General features: G+C 50.9%; 1 protein-coding gene across 1 annotated transcript in view; it reads right to left on the reverse strand.

Moving 5' to 3' along the window:
• Positions 1–10,534: 10,534 nt before the first annotated feature.
• Positions 10,535–18,161, reverse strand: part of Man1c1 (mannosidase alpha class 1C member 1) — a 141,321-nt gene continuing 133,694 nt past the window's right edge. The window contains exons 9-12 of the mRNA XM_051171720.1: positions 17,061–17,280; positions 13,675–13,847; positions 11,399–11,514; positions 10,535–10,682 (exon numbers count right to left, since the gene is read on the reverse strand). Coding sequence (XP_051027677.1) covers positions 10,556–10,682; positions 11,399–11,514; positions 13,675–13,847; positions 17,061–17,280 — 636 coding nt within the window. The 3' untranslated portion in view covers positions 10,535–10,555. The remainder of the gene's footprint in view (positions 10,683–11,398; positions 11,515–13,674; positions 13,848–17,060; positions 17,281–18,161) is intronic.

Below are 18,161 nucleotides of genomic sequence, written 5' to 3' on the forward strand. Positions count from 1 at the left end.
CCTCTTTCCCTTCCTTTTCTCCTTCCGTGCAGAGTTCCGTTATTTTTGCAAAAAACGTGTGTGCCATTTTCGAAGAATGCTGTTGAAATCATGATCTAAAATACCGGTTAGCGCTGCAAAGGACTCTCGGGGACTGCGGATCTCGAGAACCAGGCAGGTTGTTGCAGAAGTTTTAAGGGCATGGGTTCCTATCCCCAGCACCCAACTTAAAAAACCAGATGTGAGCCAGGAGTGGTGGCGCACGCCTTTATTCCCAGCACTCTGGAGGCAGAGGCAGGTGGATCTCTGTGAGTTCGAGGCCAGCTTGGTCTACAAAGAGAGTTCCAGAATAGCCAGGGCCACACAGAGAAACCCTGTCTGGAAAAACCACCACCACCACTACCACCACCACCACCACCACCAGAAAACCAAACCAGATGTGCCTGCACACATCTATCTGTAACATAAGAAGGCAGAGACAGGAAGAACCCTGGGATTTGCTGGCCGGTCACTCTAGCCCAACAGGTGATCCAGACCCTGTCTCTAAATCTAAGATGGACAGAGATAGAGGAAGACACCTGGTAGCGACCCCTGGCGCACATGCGCGCCCTCGGACTGCCAGAACCAGATCTCCACAAACCCACTTTATAATATCGAAACATGGCAGAACAGGTTTTAGCCACGTATGAAAATGAGGCGGACGCTCAGTGGTCTCCCATGATGGCCAGATCAGGCCTGTTCTCTGCAGCATCTTCAGGCATTTAGAGCATAACAACCAATTACGAACCCAGCACGTCTCCTCCGTGGTCCAGCTGAAGGGCAGGCCTTCAGAGTGCTCTTGGTCACACACAGGTGGCGAGCTCTGAGGCCTTCTTCATACCTCAGGGACAAGCTTCCCCCCTATGTATGGCGAGTCCCAAAGGCCCGTCTGGGGTTCCTGGAGTGAAGGAGTCAGTGTCTGCTGAGATTGCAACCTCGGCAGGTGGTGTAGGGCCAGTACCTACCAGCTGGATCTGGCTGACACGGGAAATAATTTTTTTTTTTTTTTTTTTCTGGAGAACACTGGGAATGCTCAGGGAAGGGCATAGGGAAAGGAAGGGATGCAACTGGAAGAAAATTGTTCCCTATCCGTCCATCCCTGGGAGCACTACTTCCTGCCTGGCTTCCTTTAATTGTATCCAGCTCTAAGGCCCCAGCTGACTCCTCTTCCCCAGAGGCCAGCAGCTGTGAAGTTCCAGATAGACTTGAGTCTACAAGAAATAGGTGGGACCCTTTCTAGACCACCTCCAACTCCCATGAGCTAGAGACACCTGGCACATGAGCTAGTGGATTCCAGGCCATTGTGTGTGTGTAAGTTGGGGCACATACTATTGTCATATTTGTTCTCAGGCCACCTAGCTAGGTAAAGCTTGCCTGGTTTTTTGTTTGTTTGTTCAGTTTTGGTATGTTTGGGGTTTTTTTTGGGGGGGGGGTTTCATTTTTGAGACAAGGTTTCTCTGTATAGTCCTGGCGGTCCCGGAACTCATTTTGTAGACCAGGCTGGCCTCGAACTCAGAGATCTGCCTGCCTCTTGGGGGCTGAAGAAATAGCCCAGTGGTGACTGCACAGCCATGAAAGCTTGAGTTCAGATCCCCCAGCATTCATGTAAAAAGTTAGTGTGGGGGAGCTGGGCATGGTGGCACATGCCTTTAATCCCAGCACTCGTGAGGCAGAGAGGCAGGTGGATTGCTGTGAGTTCGAGGCCAACCTGCTCTACAAAGGCTACACAGAGAAGCTCTATCTTGAAAAACCAAAAACCAAACCAAAACAGAACAAAAGTCAGTATAGGGTTCATCTGTACTGGGTGCCTGCCGGCACGGGGGTGGCAGTAGGGTATCCCCAGAGCTCTCAAGCCAGCAAGCCTAAATGATTGGTGAGATCTGGGTTCAGTGAATGAGAGGCCCATGTTAAAACATAAGATGGTAAGATGGGCGTGGTGGCACACGCCTTTAATCCCAGCACTTGGGAGGTAGAGACAGGCGGATCTCTGTGAGTTTGAGGCTAGCCTGGTCTACAGAGCGAGTCCAGGACAGCCAAGGCTACATAGAAAAATCTTGTCTTAAAAAAAGCAAAAAAACAAAAAACAAACAAACAAAAAACCCAACCCAAACCAAACCAAAAAACCAAAAAGCAAACACACACACACACACACACACACTCCAACTATCCTCCAGCAGCTTCTTGTCCCCCACTCCTTGGTGTGCTAGCACAGAAGTCATTGCAGCTCCTGCAGGGGGAGCTGTTGCTCCTTCCTGCTTCCCACCCGACCCTCCCACTCCCTCCAGTTTGGGGATGCAAGGTTGGGGACGGTCATTTGTTTCGTTTCTATCATCTGGGACTCCTGAAAAGCAATTTTTTAACTCAAATTCCACTTCCATCTTCTTGGCAGCTGGTGACCAGACTAGCATATGGGAGAACAGTGCCACTTGGGGAAACTGGGACTTCTAGGGCCAAGGCAGGAATAGCTTAAGCATACCTAGGGTAGGTGGCTCTCCGAACTAAATAAGGACCCACTGTGTGCCAGGAACTACCCTATATCCCAGGACACAGTAGGGAGGAAGAGAAGGTTTTCCTCTGTCAGAGTAGAATGTTCTGGCGGGGGGGACAGCTGACCTAGCAAGTTAACTTCAGTTAATGCTCATCCTGACAGAGCAAGTCAAATAAGGGCTGGCGAGGTGGTTCAGTGGTTAGAACACTGGCTGCTTTTGCAGGGGATCTGGGTTCGATTCCCAGCATCCACATGGCTACTCAAAAGCATCTGTAACTTCAGTTCCAGGGGATCTGATGACCTCTGGTCTTTGTGAACACTGCATGCACACAGTGCACAGATATGCATGCAGGTAAAACACCCAAACACACGCAAAATATAAATGAATGAATGAATGAATGAATGAGTGAGTGAGTGAATGACCAAAGAAGACAGAGTGACTGACAGGGAGAGCAGCAGCAGATGTATATGGTGACGAGGATGGGGTGGGGTGAGGGGCGGGGCGCGGGGACAGGGATGGGACATCAAGGCTCTTGCAGGCTATGGCCATAAATTCAATCCCAGGCATGACATACTGTACCCCACCCCCAAGACAGCATTTCCTGTATCCCAAGCTGGCCTCTTATTTGCTACGTGGCCTAGGATGACCTTGAACTCCCCTCCTGCTCTTTAGACTCTGCCTCCTGAGTGCTGGGATTACAGTGCGCACCATGGTGCCAGATGAACTTGTTGTTTTTCTCTTGAAATAGGATCTCAGTGTGTAGACCAGGCTGGCTGTCTACTTGGGACTCTCTTGCCTCAGTGCCCTGAGAATTAGAATGGCAGCCCGATTCGTGATGGCCTGCTGCGACTTAAAACAAAACCAACACAGCAACCCTTCTAGTAGCCAAAAGAGCAGAAACAACCCAGATTCTCACCGTTGAATGCATACTACAGCATAGTTAAGCCTTAGGGGAGGTAGCCATGTGTAGAGGCAACAGATGTTAGGGGTTCGTTAAGAGAAAATGTCCTGAGTGGGCCGGGACGATCCACAGAGATGGAATGGAAAAGGAGGTTGCTGTGGCCTGGGATGGGAGGGTGTGCAGGGTTTTTTTTCCCCCTCTAAAATTAGATGAGGATGATGATAGAATGACTATAAATATACCAAAATATTAATCATATGTGGCAAATGAATATAAATATATATATATAAATAATATAAATAAATGATATCTCAATAAAGCTACTTGGGATTTTTTTTTTTTTGAGAGAGAGAGAGAGAGAGAGAGAGAGAGAGAGATATTTCATGTCTCTCTGGATGACCTGGATCTCGCTATGTAGTTGAGGATGACCTTGAACTTAACGATTCTCCTGCCTCCACTTTCTGAGTGTCAGGAATACAAGCATACATCACCATGCCGTGTGTGTGTGTGTGTGTGTGTGTGTGTGTGTGTGTGTGTGTGTGTGATTTTCTTTAAAGGGATCAGTCTAATTAGAATGGAAAGTGTGGGAACACAAAGGCTGGAGCTGCCCCCCCCTCCCCCCCGTGGCAGTGACATCACCTGGGCTGGGCCAGTGCAGGTGCAGGAGAGAGGCTGGAAGATGCCAAGAATGTTCTAGAACCAGAGCTGGCCCTTGCTGGTGTGTTGGAGGGAGAGGAGGCGAAGCAATACTGGGGTTAGCTAGAAAGTAGGTCTGTACTGAGGGCCTGAGGGCCTGGATGACCTTGGCACGGCTTCTGTGGTATCCAAGTAGAGGAGAGGTTTGTTTCCTGATGTTTCTGTGTGGCTCCTCAAAGGACGAGGTAGATGCCCAAAGATGTCCCAGGTAGACACTGTCTCTTGCCTGGTGAGAGCAGAGAGCCTGGCTTAGCTAATTTCACTGCCCGATAGCTTCCTGGGCCCTTTGAACAGTGACCCGGCCTCGCTCATAGCTGGTTGTAGGCACCACTGGGCAAGGCCAAGGTCCAGCTGGGTTTCCCTGGTGAGAGTTTTGCAGCGCTGAGCATTGGATGTCTGATACAAAGAGTTTTTCTTTGTATGAAATCATCCTCTCCGGGGGCTGGAGAGATGGCTCAGTGGTTAAGAGCACCGTCTGCTCTTCCAGAGGTCCTGAGTTCAATTCCCAGCAACCACATGGTGGCTCACAACCATCTATAATGTGATCTGGTGCCCTCTTCTGGCCTGCAGGTGTACATGCAGGCAGAACACTGTATAGGTAATAAAATAAATAAATAAATAAATAAATCTTAAAAAAAAAATCATCCTCCCCTCCACTCCGCCGCCGTCTAGGACCAGAAGAGACAGGAAAATGGAGAAAGCAGAGACTTCCGCACAAGCTGGTAACATTGCTTTGACATTTTAAAAGTCAGATGGGCAGCTAGTTCTACGCTCACTGTCCTACACTGCTCCACCACATTTGGAGGGACATCATGGTCCTGTTGAGTCAGAGGTAGGGAGTTCAAGGCCAGCCTGGGATAAAAGACACCAATTCAGAAACTAACACTGTCTTGAGTCAATGTGAGCTATTCAGACTTAGGGTGGTGAACACCCCACTGGGTGGGGAATGGCTGGGGGGGGGGGGGGGGGTGGGGCAGCAGCCCTGGGAACAGATGTTAGGCCTGAGCCAACCTACCTCTCTGTAGGTGAGGTATTAGCTTTCCTGCCTCTCTTCCCTCCCAAACTAGCAGGAAGGACCTAGAACCAGAATGAATTGGGCCTCCAACACTCTCCCCCGCCCACTTCCTTCCCTCCCCCTCCCCCCTCCCTGGGCCTCTGGGCCAGTATTTTCCTGCCATATAGCCCCCACCTGGCCTCCCCACCTGAGTTCAGCTGGAGCCCCTTGGGCAGCTAGCGAATCGTCATTCCAGTTTCCCAATTTCAAGCAACTCGGGGCTAATGGCAATCGCTTGCTCAATGAGAAAAACAGAAAAAGCATTTGGATTTATTGCTTGGAGAGTTTGTTTCATCTCCCGGGCCTGCTTCACGCTGTTTTCTCTAAGTTTCAAAGCATTGTGTTTAAAAAGGAGAAGTTCCGATGGCAGCGTTTTGCCTCACATTTAAGTGGGGGCTCTACAGTTTACAGAGACGTTGGCATAGTAACAATAGCAACTGTCACTGCTGTGAACGGCATCCCTACAGGTGTGTGTGTGTGTGTGTGTGTGTGTGTGTGTGACTCAAATAAATCCACTGTTTCCATGAACTGAGAAGCTGGGCTCAGAAGGGTTAGGAACTTGCCCCAGCCACACAGCCCAGGGCAGGGCACACTCAGCATAGGTCCACCTGACTTCAGAGATTGAGCTGGCCCTCTGACAAGGTGCCCCTTTCCCTTCCCCGTCACAGCTTCGCCCTGACCTACCTCAGCCATCAGCAGATAAACTGCGAGCAAGAAACGCCAAAATGGGACAAAACCCAGGGGTGTGCTGGGGCAAACAGTCAAAAGAGAGACCGGTATAAAAATAACCACGTGTGTACCAGGGGACACTTGCGATCCCAAACAGAATGTTTTGTGCTAAGTTCATTTTTGCAGCGGGGAGAGCTGAGCCTGAGGGGTCTGGCAGGGTCTGAGGAGGACACTTGCTTTCAAAGTTCTAATTCCGTGCTGGCTAAATGGCAGCTTGCAACCACATGTGGCTGCTTAAATTGAAATGAAAAAAAAAAAAATTAAAATTGTACTTCTGTCACACCTGCTGCGGAGTTTCATCTCCCAGGCAAGTGGCTGGCCAATCCTGAGCCAAAGAACCTCAGGAAATCCCTCTGGCCAGCTCTGCTCAGTCACCAGCTGCCTGCTCCTGTCTCCCCCTGCTGTCTGTTCAGAAGTGACACTGCGGGCACATCTATTCTGATATAGATCCTATAGATGCCACCCCAATGATTGTCCTTGCACCCCATCTTGGAGCCAATCAAGGGGTGGCCCCAAGGCCATATAAAAGACAGACCCTCCACCTCTCTCCTCTCTCTGCTTTCTCTCCTTCTTCCTTTCTCTCTCTGGGGTACCCCTTCTCCCTTTCCCTCTCCCCCCCAATGCTCATTTAATAATAAACTATGCACAACATAACATAACATCTGCTGCCTGGCACCTTCTATCTATCATCTGCTTTAATTTTTAAATATAACACTCTTAACCCCTGAGCCATCTCTCCAGTCTCCACTCGACTGTAGTTTTGAGGCAGGGTCTCTCCCTGAACCTCACTAATTTGATTAGATTGGTTGGCCGGTGAGCTCGGTGATCTACCAGTCCCCGTCCCCAGCTCTGGGAATTACCCAGTGCCACCCAGTGAGGCCCTTACATGGGCACTTGGGATCCGAACTCAGGACCTTATGCTTGTGCAGCAAGCGCGTTACCAATTCAGCTACCTCCCCAGCCGCCAGTTGTTTTGCCTCTGGCACCCCTAGCTAGCACATCTGGCCATCCGAACACATGCACGCACATAGTTTGATGGAGGTCCCTGGCCCTCTGCTTACTATGATAGTCCAGGGCTCAGGGCCTGGGCAGGTGGTGAGGAAAACTCCCAAGAAGGGCAGGTGCTGAACTGTTTGTGAGGTGAAGATGGGCAGGTGCTGCCAGCTGCTGTAGGGAAGGGTAGCCTGGGGCCTGCCACAGGCCCTCTCCTGCCTCTGGGGGCTGAGTCATCCCCCATGCCTGCCTGTTCTCAGCCGCCTCAGGCCTTCCTTATTTTTATCCCTGGTGTGGTGTTCTGTACTGAAAAGATGATATTTCCCCACCTGCAGGGGCCCTCCTGGAGGATGGGTGTTAAAATAGCCATTTTTACAAGTTGCTCGCTCCCGGCAGAAAGGATATGACATGGGCCCGGGGGGGAAGCCGGGGGACTTTGGAAGGACAGACATCCCAGTTGACACCACCCCAGGGAAAAGCTGGGCATGGTAGGAGGAGGAGAGGCCAGGCTGCTCTTCACGGCTCTTTACCATTCTGGAAAAAAGCCTGGCAAATGGATGCACCCTGCTCTCCTTACCACTCAGCTCAGGGCCCCTAATGTAGGTAGTGAACCTCATTTGCTTTCCATGAGCATCTGATGCTCGACCTTGGTGGACGTGTCTGTCAATCAAGATGCTTCTCCACCCTCAGCTTTGGACCAGTGGCACCCAGGCCTGGCCCAGTGGAATGAAGACCGAGCCGGATTTGGGTACTTTGGACTTAGCCATCCTGTTGGGGACCCAGAAGACCACTTCTGGTTTTTGTAGGACCCTTGGCCTCCAAATCCTTTTTCTTTAAAAAAAAAATAATTTGTGTGTATGTGGGTGTGTATGTTTGAGAGGCTGCCACATGTGTGTGGGTACCTGCAGAAGCCAGAAGAAGGTGACAGATGTGCTGGAGGTGGAGTTGCAGGTGGTTGAGCTGCCTGACGTGGGGGGCCATGGATCAAAATCGAGTCCTCTGGGGGAGCAGTAAATGTTATCCACTTAAGCGCGGAGCCAGCTCTCCAGCTCTCTTGTCCTTTTGGAGGTCTACCTGTTTCCTCATTCCCAAGACTCCTCACTGGCAAGCTTGCTGTTTAAGTTCTAACTGAGAGCCCCTCGGACGCAAACCCGAATGCCCAGCATCAGATACACACAGCATGAGACGCCACATAGTGGAAAACTACACGACCAGGAAGAGTGCTGACATAGGTGTATATTTGTTGACATGGAGAGATGTTCACAATATATACACATATATAAAGTTAAGTGTAGAACCAGGTTATAAGAAAACAGTATGCATAGGCTGATACCATGTTTGCAAAAGATATATATATTCTATATATTCATAGAAAAAAGGCCTAGAAGAAAATGTAACAATATTCATTCCATACAGTAGGATAGTGACCCTATTTTCTTTTTTCAAAAAAATTTATGGGAGGAAGAAAGGGGAGGCTGTAAGTATAGAAAATTAAAAAAAAAAATCATGTATAGAGTACTCTGCCTGCATGTACACCTGCACACCAGAAGAGGGCATCAGATCACATTATAGATGGTTGTGAGCTACCATGTGGCTGCTGGGAATTGAACTTAGGATCTTTGGAAGAGCAGATGGTGCTCTTAACTTCTGAGCCAACTCTCCAGCCTCTATCTTGGCTTCTTAACTGCCCTACAGTGTTTGTGCAGTGTTTTCCTTTTCATTTAAAGTATGGGCTGTGGGTAGCAGGAGACCCCAGTCTGTCTGTGATACCTGACAAAAGTGTGACTGGTGTTCTGCGGGTGGGGGATTCCCTGCTACTGGGACTGTGCATGCACAGCTCCGCTTAGGAAGCGCCAGGGTATCTGAGCCTCCAGAACAAAGAGGCAATGTATCCTGGACCACAGGGAATCAGGAGCATCTCACTGGTTCGCATGGCAACCTCGGCAGGTGGAATTTCTGATGATGGGAAAGAGACCAGAGAGGTGAGGTGACTTAACCTGGGCTCACACAATGGCTGGGACTCATCAGGCCCAGAGCTCCAGTACCTGGATGCACAACCTAACAAAGGGGCTGGGAAAGGGTGGCCAGGCTGCAAGTGGGACTGTTGGAAAGAGAAGCCTGGCACGTCAGTGTAGAGATCTTAGCCATGCAGATGGCCTCTGGGTCACAGGGCGGGTGGGCACAGGGAAGGTAGGAAGGGTGTCTGGGTTGGCAGATCTTACCCCACTAACCTTTCCTACAGCTCCTGCTTATCTTTAAGTCTTGGCTTAAAAGTCACCTTATTGTCCCTAACCCCAGAGCCAGGCCCTGGCTATCGTTAGCTTAGCTGCACGTCTTCTTGTTGGTATTTTCAATGGTTTGCAGCCATTCTACTGGCCTAGGGGTACGACTTGATCTGCGCCCCTCATTTCAGGGTGGTGACTATCTCGCTGTCAGCTTTGGCCTTGGTCTGCAGTGCAGCATCTGGGCAGGTGCTCCGCAAGCATCGCTCATTGACAGCAGATGAACAAAGGACCAGAGTGGCCAGGAGACCTCCCCTACTCCACCCCAGAGGCAAGGCTCCTTTCTGCCTTTATTTCCTGGCTGTGTGACCTCAGGCAAATGGGTGCACCTCTCTGGGCTTCTTCCAATTCTCCATCAGAGCATGCATACCCAACTCTACTTAAAGGACTGGGCTCTGACTTCCTGGATGTACTAGGGCCAGTTGAAGGGAGAGTCAAAGAAGAATCTGGAATGTTTTACTAAATCATACCTCAGCTCAGCTACCGGCTGGAGATTGTTTCTGATGACACTGTTGTAATACTTTCCCCAGGAGCCACAGGCGGGCAATGAGTCCAATCTTATTTCTTATTCAATAAACTCCTTTATTCTATGTCACATATCTTTCCATTACAGTAATGAAAATAGCATTAGTGATTTGTAACATTTGGGACCAAATCAAAGAGCGCTCCTCCTTAAATGATAAGGTAGGTGACACACGGTCAAACAGAGTCAACGCTGGGTAATAGGCATTAAAAACAGATGGATCACCGGGCAGCGGTGGCGCACGCCTTTAATCCCAGCACTCGGGAGGCAGAGGCAGGCGGATCGCTGTGAGTTCGAGGCCAGCCTGGTCTACACAGTGAGTCCAGGACAGCCAAGGCTAACACAGAGAAACCCTGTCTTGAAAAAAACAAAACAAAACAAAAAACCCAGGTGGGTCAAGAGTGCGTGTGTACAAACGCTTAAGGTCTCCTTGAATTAGGCGACACAGTTTTAGAAGGCGCATGACTTTGAAAATTATATTTATAATTGTCATTAAAACTCAAATTGGGATGGGGGAAACAAAATCAAGCAAAACCAAACTCCCTAAACCAAAAAGGGGAAGCAAATCAAATACATGGGATGGTTATGCAAAACTCCAGTCCTTTGGCCCTGTGTCAGCAAGTGTGGGGGCACAGAAATTCCCCCATAGAAAGGAACGTGTGGGTGCTGGGTACCACAGCCCGGCCCTGACGCTGGTGCATCACCAGCTCCTGTCTCCTCACAGAGGAAAAGAAGTCGCCTGTCCGACACATCCGTCCAGGGTCTGCCCACAGTGGGCCTTCCGTCCCCAGTGCCTCTGAGAACGGTCCCGGATCCCAAGAAAGTAGAGGCATCCCTGAGACACTGAGACACGGGCGTGGAGACGGTGGGTCAGTGGCGATACCCTGCCACGCTGGAGCTGTCCGAGTGGTTGATGGGCAGCGGGTGCGCTTCCGTGTTGAACACCCAGTCCTCTGGCGACAGCACGTTATCTTCAGAGAACAGAAGATAGAGGTATCTGTGTGGCAGGGTAGGGGTCGAGAGAGTGGTTAGTGCCCTGGAGGAAGAGAGAGGCCACAGGAGAGGTCACCTGCATCTGCCGGGGCTGGTTCTGAGGATGCACATGGAGGCTAAGTTTGGGGTCAAAAGACCTGGTTCAACCCTGGCCACCATTCACTGCTTTGTTTGCTTGACCGTCCTGCAGTGAGCCCTGAAGACTTTGGTGGCCTTGTCTAGACTCACTCTTGGTCTGGTGACCCAGGGTCTGCCCCTGACAAACTCTTACACTGTTCCTAAGCTACAGTTAATTTCCCGCAGGGCAGTGATGTAGTTAGTTAGGTTCTGGGAACTCCAGCCTCCTGTGTGGGGACTTTACTGGAAGTAAGTGCAAGGCCTAATCCAGGACTCTGAGAGTAGTCCTGTGGGGTTGGGGGTTGGGGGGGGGGGTAGGGGGAGTTGGGGATGGGGTGGAGTGAGGGAAGGGGGATATATATTGGGCAGCTGACTGTACCCAGAGCAAGCGCTCCAAGCTGTGCTGCAGAGGTCAGAGGGGACAGTATCAATGCCACACGGAGGGTAACTTTATTTAGAAGAGCTGAGTGGCAAAGGACCTGGTGAAGGGGTTGGGAAGCTATCGGTGTAATCCCCGCTGTGGCCCTGGGGAAGAACTAAGCCTCCACCGCATATGTGCTCCTGAGCTGATGATGATGATGGCCCAGGGAAAGCTGTACTCACTTCAGCGTCTCAGCCAGGAAGAAGCTCTGCTGCCTGTTGTCGTGGTTGGGGTTGCTGCTGTACACATCCTGGATCCCCGAGAAGCCGGATTCTGTCCGGCAGTGTTTCTCCAGGGCCTGGAGAAAGAGAGGAAGGGAGCAGCCTTAGCGTGAGGAGGAGATGCCTGGTGGCTGGAGCTTGGCCACCCCCACTCGCCACTCTGGGAACTCAGCCCTGATGTTTTCCCAGTTAGTGAGCTTTCCCTGGTTTGAGTCTAGGCCAGATCTCTCCATTTTTCCAGGGACCTGGGTGACCTGGTGACTGACACCTTCACCACAGAAGTGATGAAGTTAAGGATGGTGGCTGGTGATCTGCTGGGATCTAGAGAGCAGACTCAGTGGCCTCCAGGCTCCTGTGTCAGGGTGGATGTGTGCCTCCTGCTCCACACAGAAATGCAATTTTGCTCATTGTGGTGCCTGGGGGCCAGACATTTAGAGCAGGAGCCCTGTCATCACCGCTAGGGATGACAGGCCATCTGCTGTGGCTACAGTCACAGAGGACAAAATGGGTCTTTCCCCCTTTCCCTGCGCCCTGGAAATCTGAGCATATTCTGGTCTACTTATTAACTATGTGGCGTGGGGTCTTCCTCTTTATCAAAGCTGTCTAATGGGAGAACCTCTCATGTCTTGGGAGGCTAAGGTCTCCTCAGAACCCTGGCACCCTTATAACTCTTAACAAGTCCTACCACAATTACAGCCTGCCTCGGCAGCCTCTTGATCCCCAACCTTACTGTATGGTGCTGTGACTCAGACAGAGGGAGGTGCAGATGGGAAGCACTGCCTTTTGGGGACCCCTCAGACAGAGGCACTGCTGAGACGCCTGTTGGGGACCCTCTCATTCTTCTTTGAAGATCAAGAGCCAGGGCCTCAGGGAAGCGGACCCTGGATAGGTCTTAATGTAACCGGTCCCCCCATCCAGAGTGTGTGCCGCCAGGATAGCCTGTCCCCAAAGCAGGTCACCCCTTGCTGGCATGGGCGCAGGAGCTCATGCAAAGAGGAGCAGAAGACGTAGCACCTATCAGAAAAGTTTCTGGAAGTTCTACCTTTGCCTTTTCCATCTACTCCTTTTACAGAAGAATGGCCAGCCGGGCATGTTGGTGAGCATATTTAACCCCAGCACTCGGGAGGCAGAGGCGAGTGGGTCTCTGTGAGTTTGAGGCCAGCCTGGTCTACAAAGAGAGGCTAGGACAGCCATGGCTCTGTTAAACAGAGAAACCCTGTCTCAAAAAAAAAAAAAAAAAAAAAAAAAAAAAAAAAAAAAAAGAAAAGAAAAGAAAAAGAAAAAGAAAACAAGCTCAAAACCAACCAAACAAAAGGACGGCCCCCATAGGCTCATCTATTTGATTGTTTATTCCAAAGGAGTGGAGCTACTTGAGAAGGATTAGGAGGTGTGGTCTTATTGGAGTGGGTGTGGCTTTGTAGGAGGAAGTATATCACTTGGGGTGGGCTTTGAGGTTTCAAGAGCTTATTCAGTCTTTGTCTGTCTGTCTGTCTGTCTGTCTGTGCCTGTGGATCAGGATGTAGCTCTCATACCTTCTTCAGCATCATGCCTGATGCCATGCTCCGTGCCATAAAAATGGACTAAATCTCTGTAACTGTAAGCAAACCCCTAGTTAAGTGCTTTTTATTTTTGGCTATCCTGAACTTGTTTTGTAGACCACCCTGGCCTGGAACTCACAGCCTCCCGAGTGCTAGGATAAAAGGCGTGCGCCACCACGCCCGGCACTAGGTGCATTTTCTTATAAGAGCTGCCTTGGTCACGGTGTCTCTCCCCAGCAATAGAACAGTGACTAAGGCGCCCTAGGAGGGCAAGCTTTCTACCTAGTGCTTGCGATGGAGGGAGGACCATGGCGGGTTAGAGGGTTACTAGAGACTGAGTAGGGCGAACTGCTGGCTGGCAGCTGCCCCTGTTTCAAAGGAGGCACCTTGAGCCACCCACGTAGGCTCCAGGGCCAGGAGCAGGTCTGCTAGGGCGTAGCAACTAGATAGTCCTAGGTGTGGCCACCAGCCTTGTCCCTGAGTCTGCTGACAGCTGGGCCTGGCCCCCAAGACCACAGACACTCGGGCCCTTCTTAGCAACTTCAGCCTTGCCTTAGAAAGGCCTCTTGAGAGTTGTTCGACTCTACCATCCCATCCCTTGGCCAGACGGCAGCCTGTCTGTCTTCCTGTAGTTCCTGAGCCAGAGGATTTAAGCCTCTGACTGTGGCTTCCCAGGGACACAGGCTACCCCACACTCACCATCACCACCTCCCAGCCCCATTCCCTGTAGATGGGGTCATGTGTCTGCCGCCACAGGTACATGTAGCTCTCCACCACCTCAGGCCTCAGGATGTAGTAGCTCTCGCTCAGCTGTGTGGCCACCGCCTCCCGGCCAGAGTTGAACCAGAAGGCCTCAGGCCCCAGCTTGGTGTCTGTGGGAACAGATGAGCGGCCCGTCAGAACCCCGCTTCCTACTTCTCTGGACCCTGCCTAAGATAGACCTTGATCCCTAGTACTGAGTGCTGAGATGGGATAGGCAGGTCTGCCCATTGCCTCTCTGGGCTGCACCAAGCTGCGCACAGCCTCCACGGCAAGTTCATTAAAGAATGTAGCAGTTTAGCTGCTGGGCCTATGATCCCATGACCTGGAAGGCAGAAGTAGGTGGATCTCTGTGAGTTCGAGGCCAGCCTGGTCTGGATAATGAGTTCCAGGCTAACTAACTAGATTTATTTATTATTATGTATACAGTGCTCTACCTGCAGGCCAGGAGAGGGAACCAGATCACATTACAGATGGTTGTGGGTGCTGGGAATTGAACTCAGGACCTTTGGAAGAGCAGTCAGTGCTCTTTACTTCTGAGCCATCTCTCCAGCCCCAAGGGCTAAGTTTTAAGACCCATCTTAACCCCTCCTCCCCAAAAATGTTGAGGTTGTAAGATTTACCAGGTCATTTACCGTGCTAATGTGCCCCCAGTCCCTCCCGTCACACACCCAGCGCCACCTATGAAAACGTGGAGCGGAGCTACTGTTGGTTGGTTTCTGTCAACTTGACAAGATTCTAGACATAACTGGAAAGAGGGAATCCCCCCCGCTTTTTTTTTTCTTCCCTGAGACAGGGTTTCTCTGTGTAGCCTTGACTGTCCTGGACTTGCTTTGTAGACCAGGCTGGCCTCAAACTCACAGAGATCCACTTGCCTCTGCATCATCCCCAAGTGCGGGGATTACAGGGGTGTGCCATTACCCCTGGCTGGAAGAAGGAATCTTAAATAAGAAACCTGACTATAAGATTGGCCTAGAGGGGGAGCTGGAGAGATGGCTCAGAGGTTAAGAGCACTGACTGTTCTGCTGTTCTTCCAGAGGTCCTGAGTTCAATTCCTAGCAACCACATGGTGACTCACAACCATCTACAATGTGATCTGATGCCTTCTTCTGGCCTTCGAGCACTGTATACATAATAAATAAATAAAATCTTTAAAAACAACAGCAAAAAAAGATTAGCCTAGAGGCAATTCTGTGGGTGTTATATTAGTTGATGATTGATGTGGGAGGGGCCCACCCACCCCAACAGGGACAGTGCCGGAGGGGCCCACCCACCCCAACAGGGACAGTGCCACCCTTGCACAGGGACAGTCGTGGGTTCTATAAGAAAACAGGCCGAGCAAGCCAGTAAGCAGCTTTCCTCCGTGGCCTCGGCTTCGGTTCCTGCCTCCAGGCTCCTGCCTTGAGTTCCTGTCCCGACTGCCCTCAGTGATGGGGTGTGACCTCCGAGCTGTAAGATGAAATAAATCCCTACTCAAGTTGCTTTTGCACACGGTGTTCTGTATCACAGTAGTAGGAACCTTAACTAAGACAGGAGCCCAGGAAAGCACCTGCCTAGGCAGAGTGGGGTTGGCCCGATGGGGTCTAGTCTTTGTGTGTGGACAGTCTGCTGCCATTTTGTTTTCTGCAAGACCAAAATTGTAAAGACGAGTCTGTCATTTCAAGGGCTCCGCTGGGCACTTTACATAATCACGGTCCTTAATTTCTTTTCTCTCTCTCTCTTTTTTTTTTTTGTTAAGGGCCATCCTTCTCTCCCAATGGACGGTGACAGGGATCAGAGAGGCTAAGCATTTTAGCCAAGGCCACACAGCGAGTCAAGGCTGAGCTGGCCTGTGCCTCTCTTGTCTGCCTGCCTGTCCAGGCCAGATGATCACTGGCTCTCAGCCTGGGGATGTCCTTAGCACCCAGGAGCCCTGGGGTTGGGGATTTTTCTCTACAGCCTGTTGGCAAGATGGAGGCTTATCTTCTTAGGAGTCAACTGGGCTTGGCTTCTTCGTGCCCTGCACCACCACCCCCAGATGGCGTGGAGGCTCTGCCACTGGGAAACAGTGCTTTTGCCAAGTTGCTAATGGGGTGAGGGCTGCGCAGCGGGTGAGCCAGGCTGGTTGGGACAATATGCTCGATGAAGCGGCTGTCTTTTACAGCTCTGGATGACTGTCCCAGACAAACAGCAAACTCTTTATTATTCCTGAGGTCTCCCATTTGTTTATGGCCCTGGCATAGCCAGCGCCATGAAAAGAATGCAAGCCCCCCCCCCCCCCACGACTTTCAGGCACAGCAGGGAAGTAGCTTCCTAGGAGCAGCCCTGAGACTTGTCACTGGCCTCTTGTGGCCAGAGCCTCTTGCAGGGCTGTGTAGCTGCTGGTCTGTGGACTCTGACAGGGCTCAGACAGCTGCATGCTGCTCTCCCCATTGGACAGATGGGGAAACAGAGGCTCAGAGCACAATGTGGAACTTATCTACCTGAGGCTAGGACCGTGGCGCTGAGGCTGGCGAGAATGTGAGGGGTGGGGTGGAACTGGCTATCAGGGCCTGGCTCAACCACTCACATTCAGAGGGGCTGTCCCTTAAGGCAGCTCTTTCCCCTCCCCCTCTGGGCCGACTGTTTCACCGAGTATAAAATGAGGCTTGGGGTTCAAGCTCTTAGACAGACTATTTGGCAGTTTTGGTAAGTGCCATTGTGTGTAAACAGAAATTCCTTAAAATTTTATTCATTATTTATACAATTTTCTGCCCTTATGTGTGCCTGCCCACCACAAGAAGGCGTCAGATCTCTCTTTACAGTGGTTGTGAGCCACCATGTGGCTGCTGGGAATTGAACTAGGAACCTTTGGAAGAGCAGATGGTGCTCTTAACCTCTGAGCCATCTCTCTAGCCTGTAAACAGAGATCTTTAAAGCTGGCTGGTGGTCTTGGGGTGGCTAGGTATGGGGTGAGAAGCCCCATGGGGCCCAGAAGACAGGCAGAGGTACCCTTCCAGGCAGGCGATTTGCAGGCTCAGGTGTCAATCAGCTGTGGGTGTTAGAGGACCCTCTAGTGCCTGCATCCCATGGAACCTTGGCCAAGTCCTGGCTGAGCCTGGGACTCCTCATCTGTGCTGGGAGGCTCAGTAGGGACACCTCTCAGTGCTGGGTACAATACAGTCAGTGCTCTCAAATTCTAGCAATTTCCCAGGGAAGAATGGTGCTAAGAGTGCTTTTTCCCCACCCCGCCACACACACACACACACACACACACACACACACTGGTCTGTTGCTCTGGCCAGTGCTCAGTGCTTCTTGGTGTCTAGCCTGGGTATCGGTTGCTGCTTTTTCCCCTTTAGGGTTACCTGAGCGGGCATAGGACTCATGGCACGTCCTGGTGATCTGGGCTGCAAGCTCTCGGTAGTAGGCCCTCTTGTCTTCCTTGGCGTCCTCAGCACCAAGAGCGATCATACCTCCTGAGAAGCAAGCAAGGTGTCCCATCTTGTGGTCCAGAATTCCCCCTCGCCACTCCGCAATGTAGGTCAGACCCCCGGGAGAGACATTCACCAAATAGGTCTCTATGGCCTAGGAGCGGGGAGGACAGTGTAGTGGGAAAAACAGGAAGAAAGGAAGGGAAGCAAGTTATGAGGAAACAGTGGCAGGTTTGCTCTGCAGGGCTCTCTGTCCTCCAGAGCCTCTGTGTGTGTGTGTGTGTGTGTGTGTGTGTGTATGTGTGTGTGTGTGTCCTGTTGTAATATATGACTTTTATTTATTAAAAAAATTTTTTTATTAATTTATTCTTGTTACATCTCAATGGTTTTCCCATCCCTTGTATCCTCCCAATCTTCCCTCCCTCCCATTTTCCCCTTATTCCCCTCCCCTATGACTGTTCCTGAGGGGGATTTCCTCCCCCTGTATATGCTCATAGGGTATCAAGTCTCTTCTTGATATATGACTTTTAAATCTTCTACATTTTACAGCTGGAGAGGTGTTCCAGCAGTTGAGAGCACTGGCTGCTCTTTTACAGTCCTCAGATTCACTCCCAGAACCCAGCTACCAACCAACCATCTGTAACTCCAGTGCCAGAGGATCTGCCGCCCTCTTCTGGCCTCTGCCAGCATTGCATGCACATGGTGGGCAGACACACCCATACACAAAACAAAGTGTTAAAGGTTAAAATCCCAGCACTCAGGAGGCAGAGGCAGGCGGATCGCTGTGAGTTTGAGGCCAGCCTGGTCTAAAAAGCGAATCCAGGACAGCTAGGACTATACAGAGAAACCCTGTCTCAAACAAAACAAAACAAACCAAACAACAACAAAAAGGTTAAAAAGAAATCAATGGTTTTTTTTTTGTTTGTTTGTTTTTTGAGACAGGGTTTCTCTGTGTAGCCTTGGCCATCCTGGACTCGCTTTGTAGACCAGGCTGGCCTCAAACTCATAGTGATCCGCCTGCCTCTGCCTCCCGAG

This window comes from Acomys russatus, chromosome 29 (genome assembly GCF_903995435.1).
Source record: "Acomys russatus chromosome 29, mAcoRus1.1, whole genome shotgun sequence".
In the NCBI taxonomy this organism is placed as follows: domain Eukaryota; kingdom Metazoa; phylum Chordata; class Mammalia; order Rodentia; family Muridae; genus Acomys; species Acomys russatus.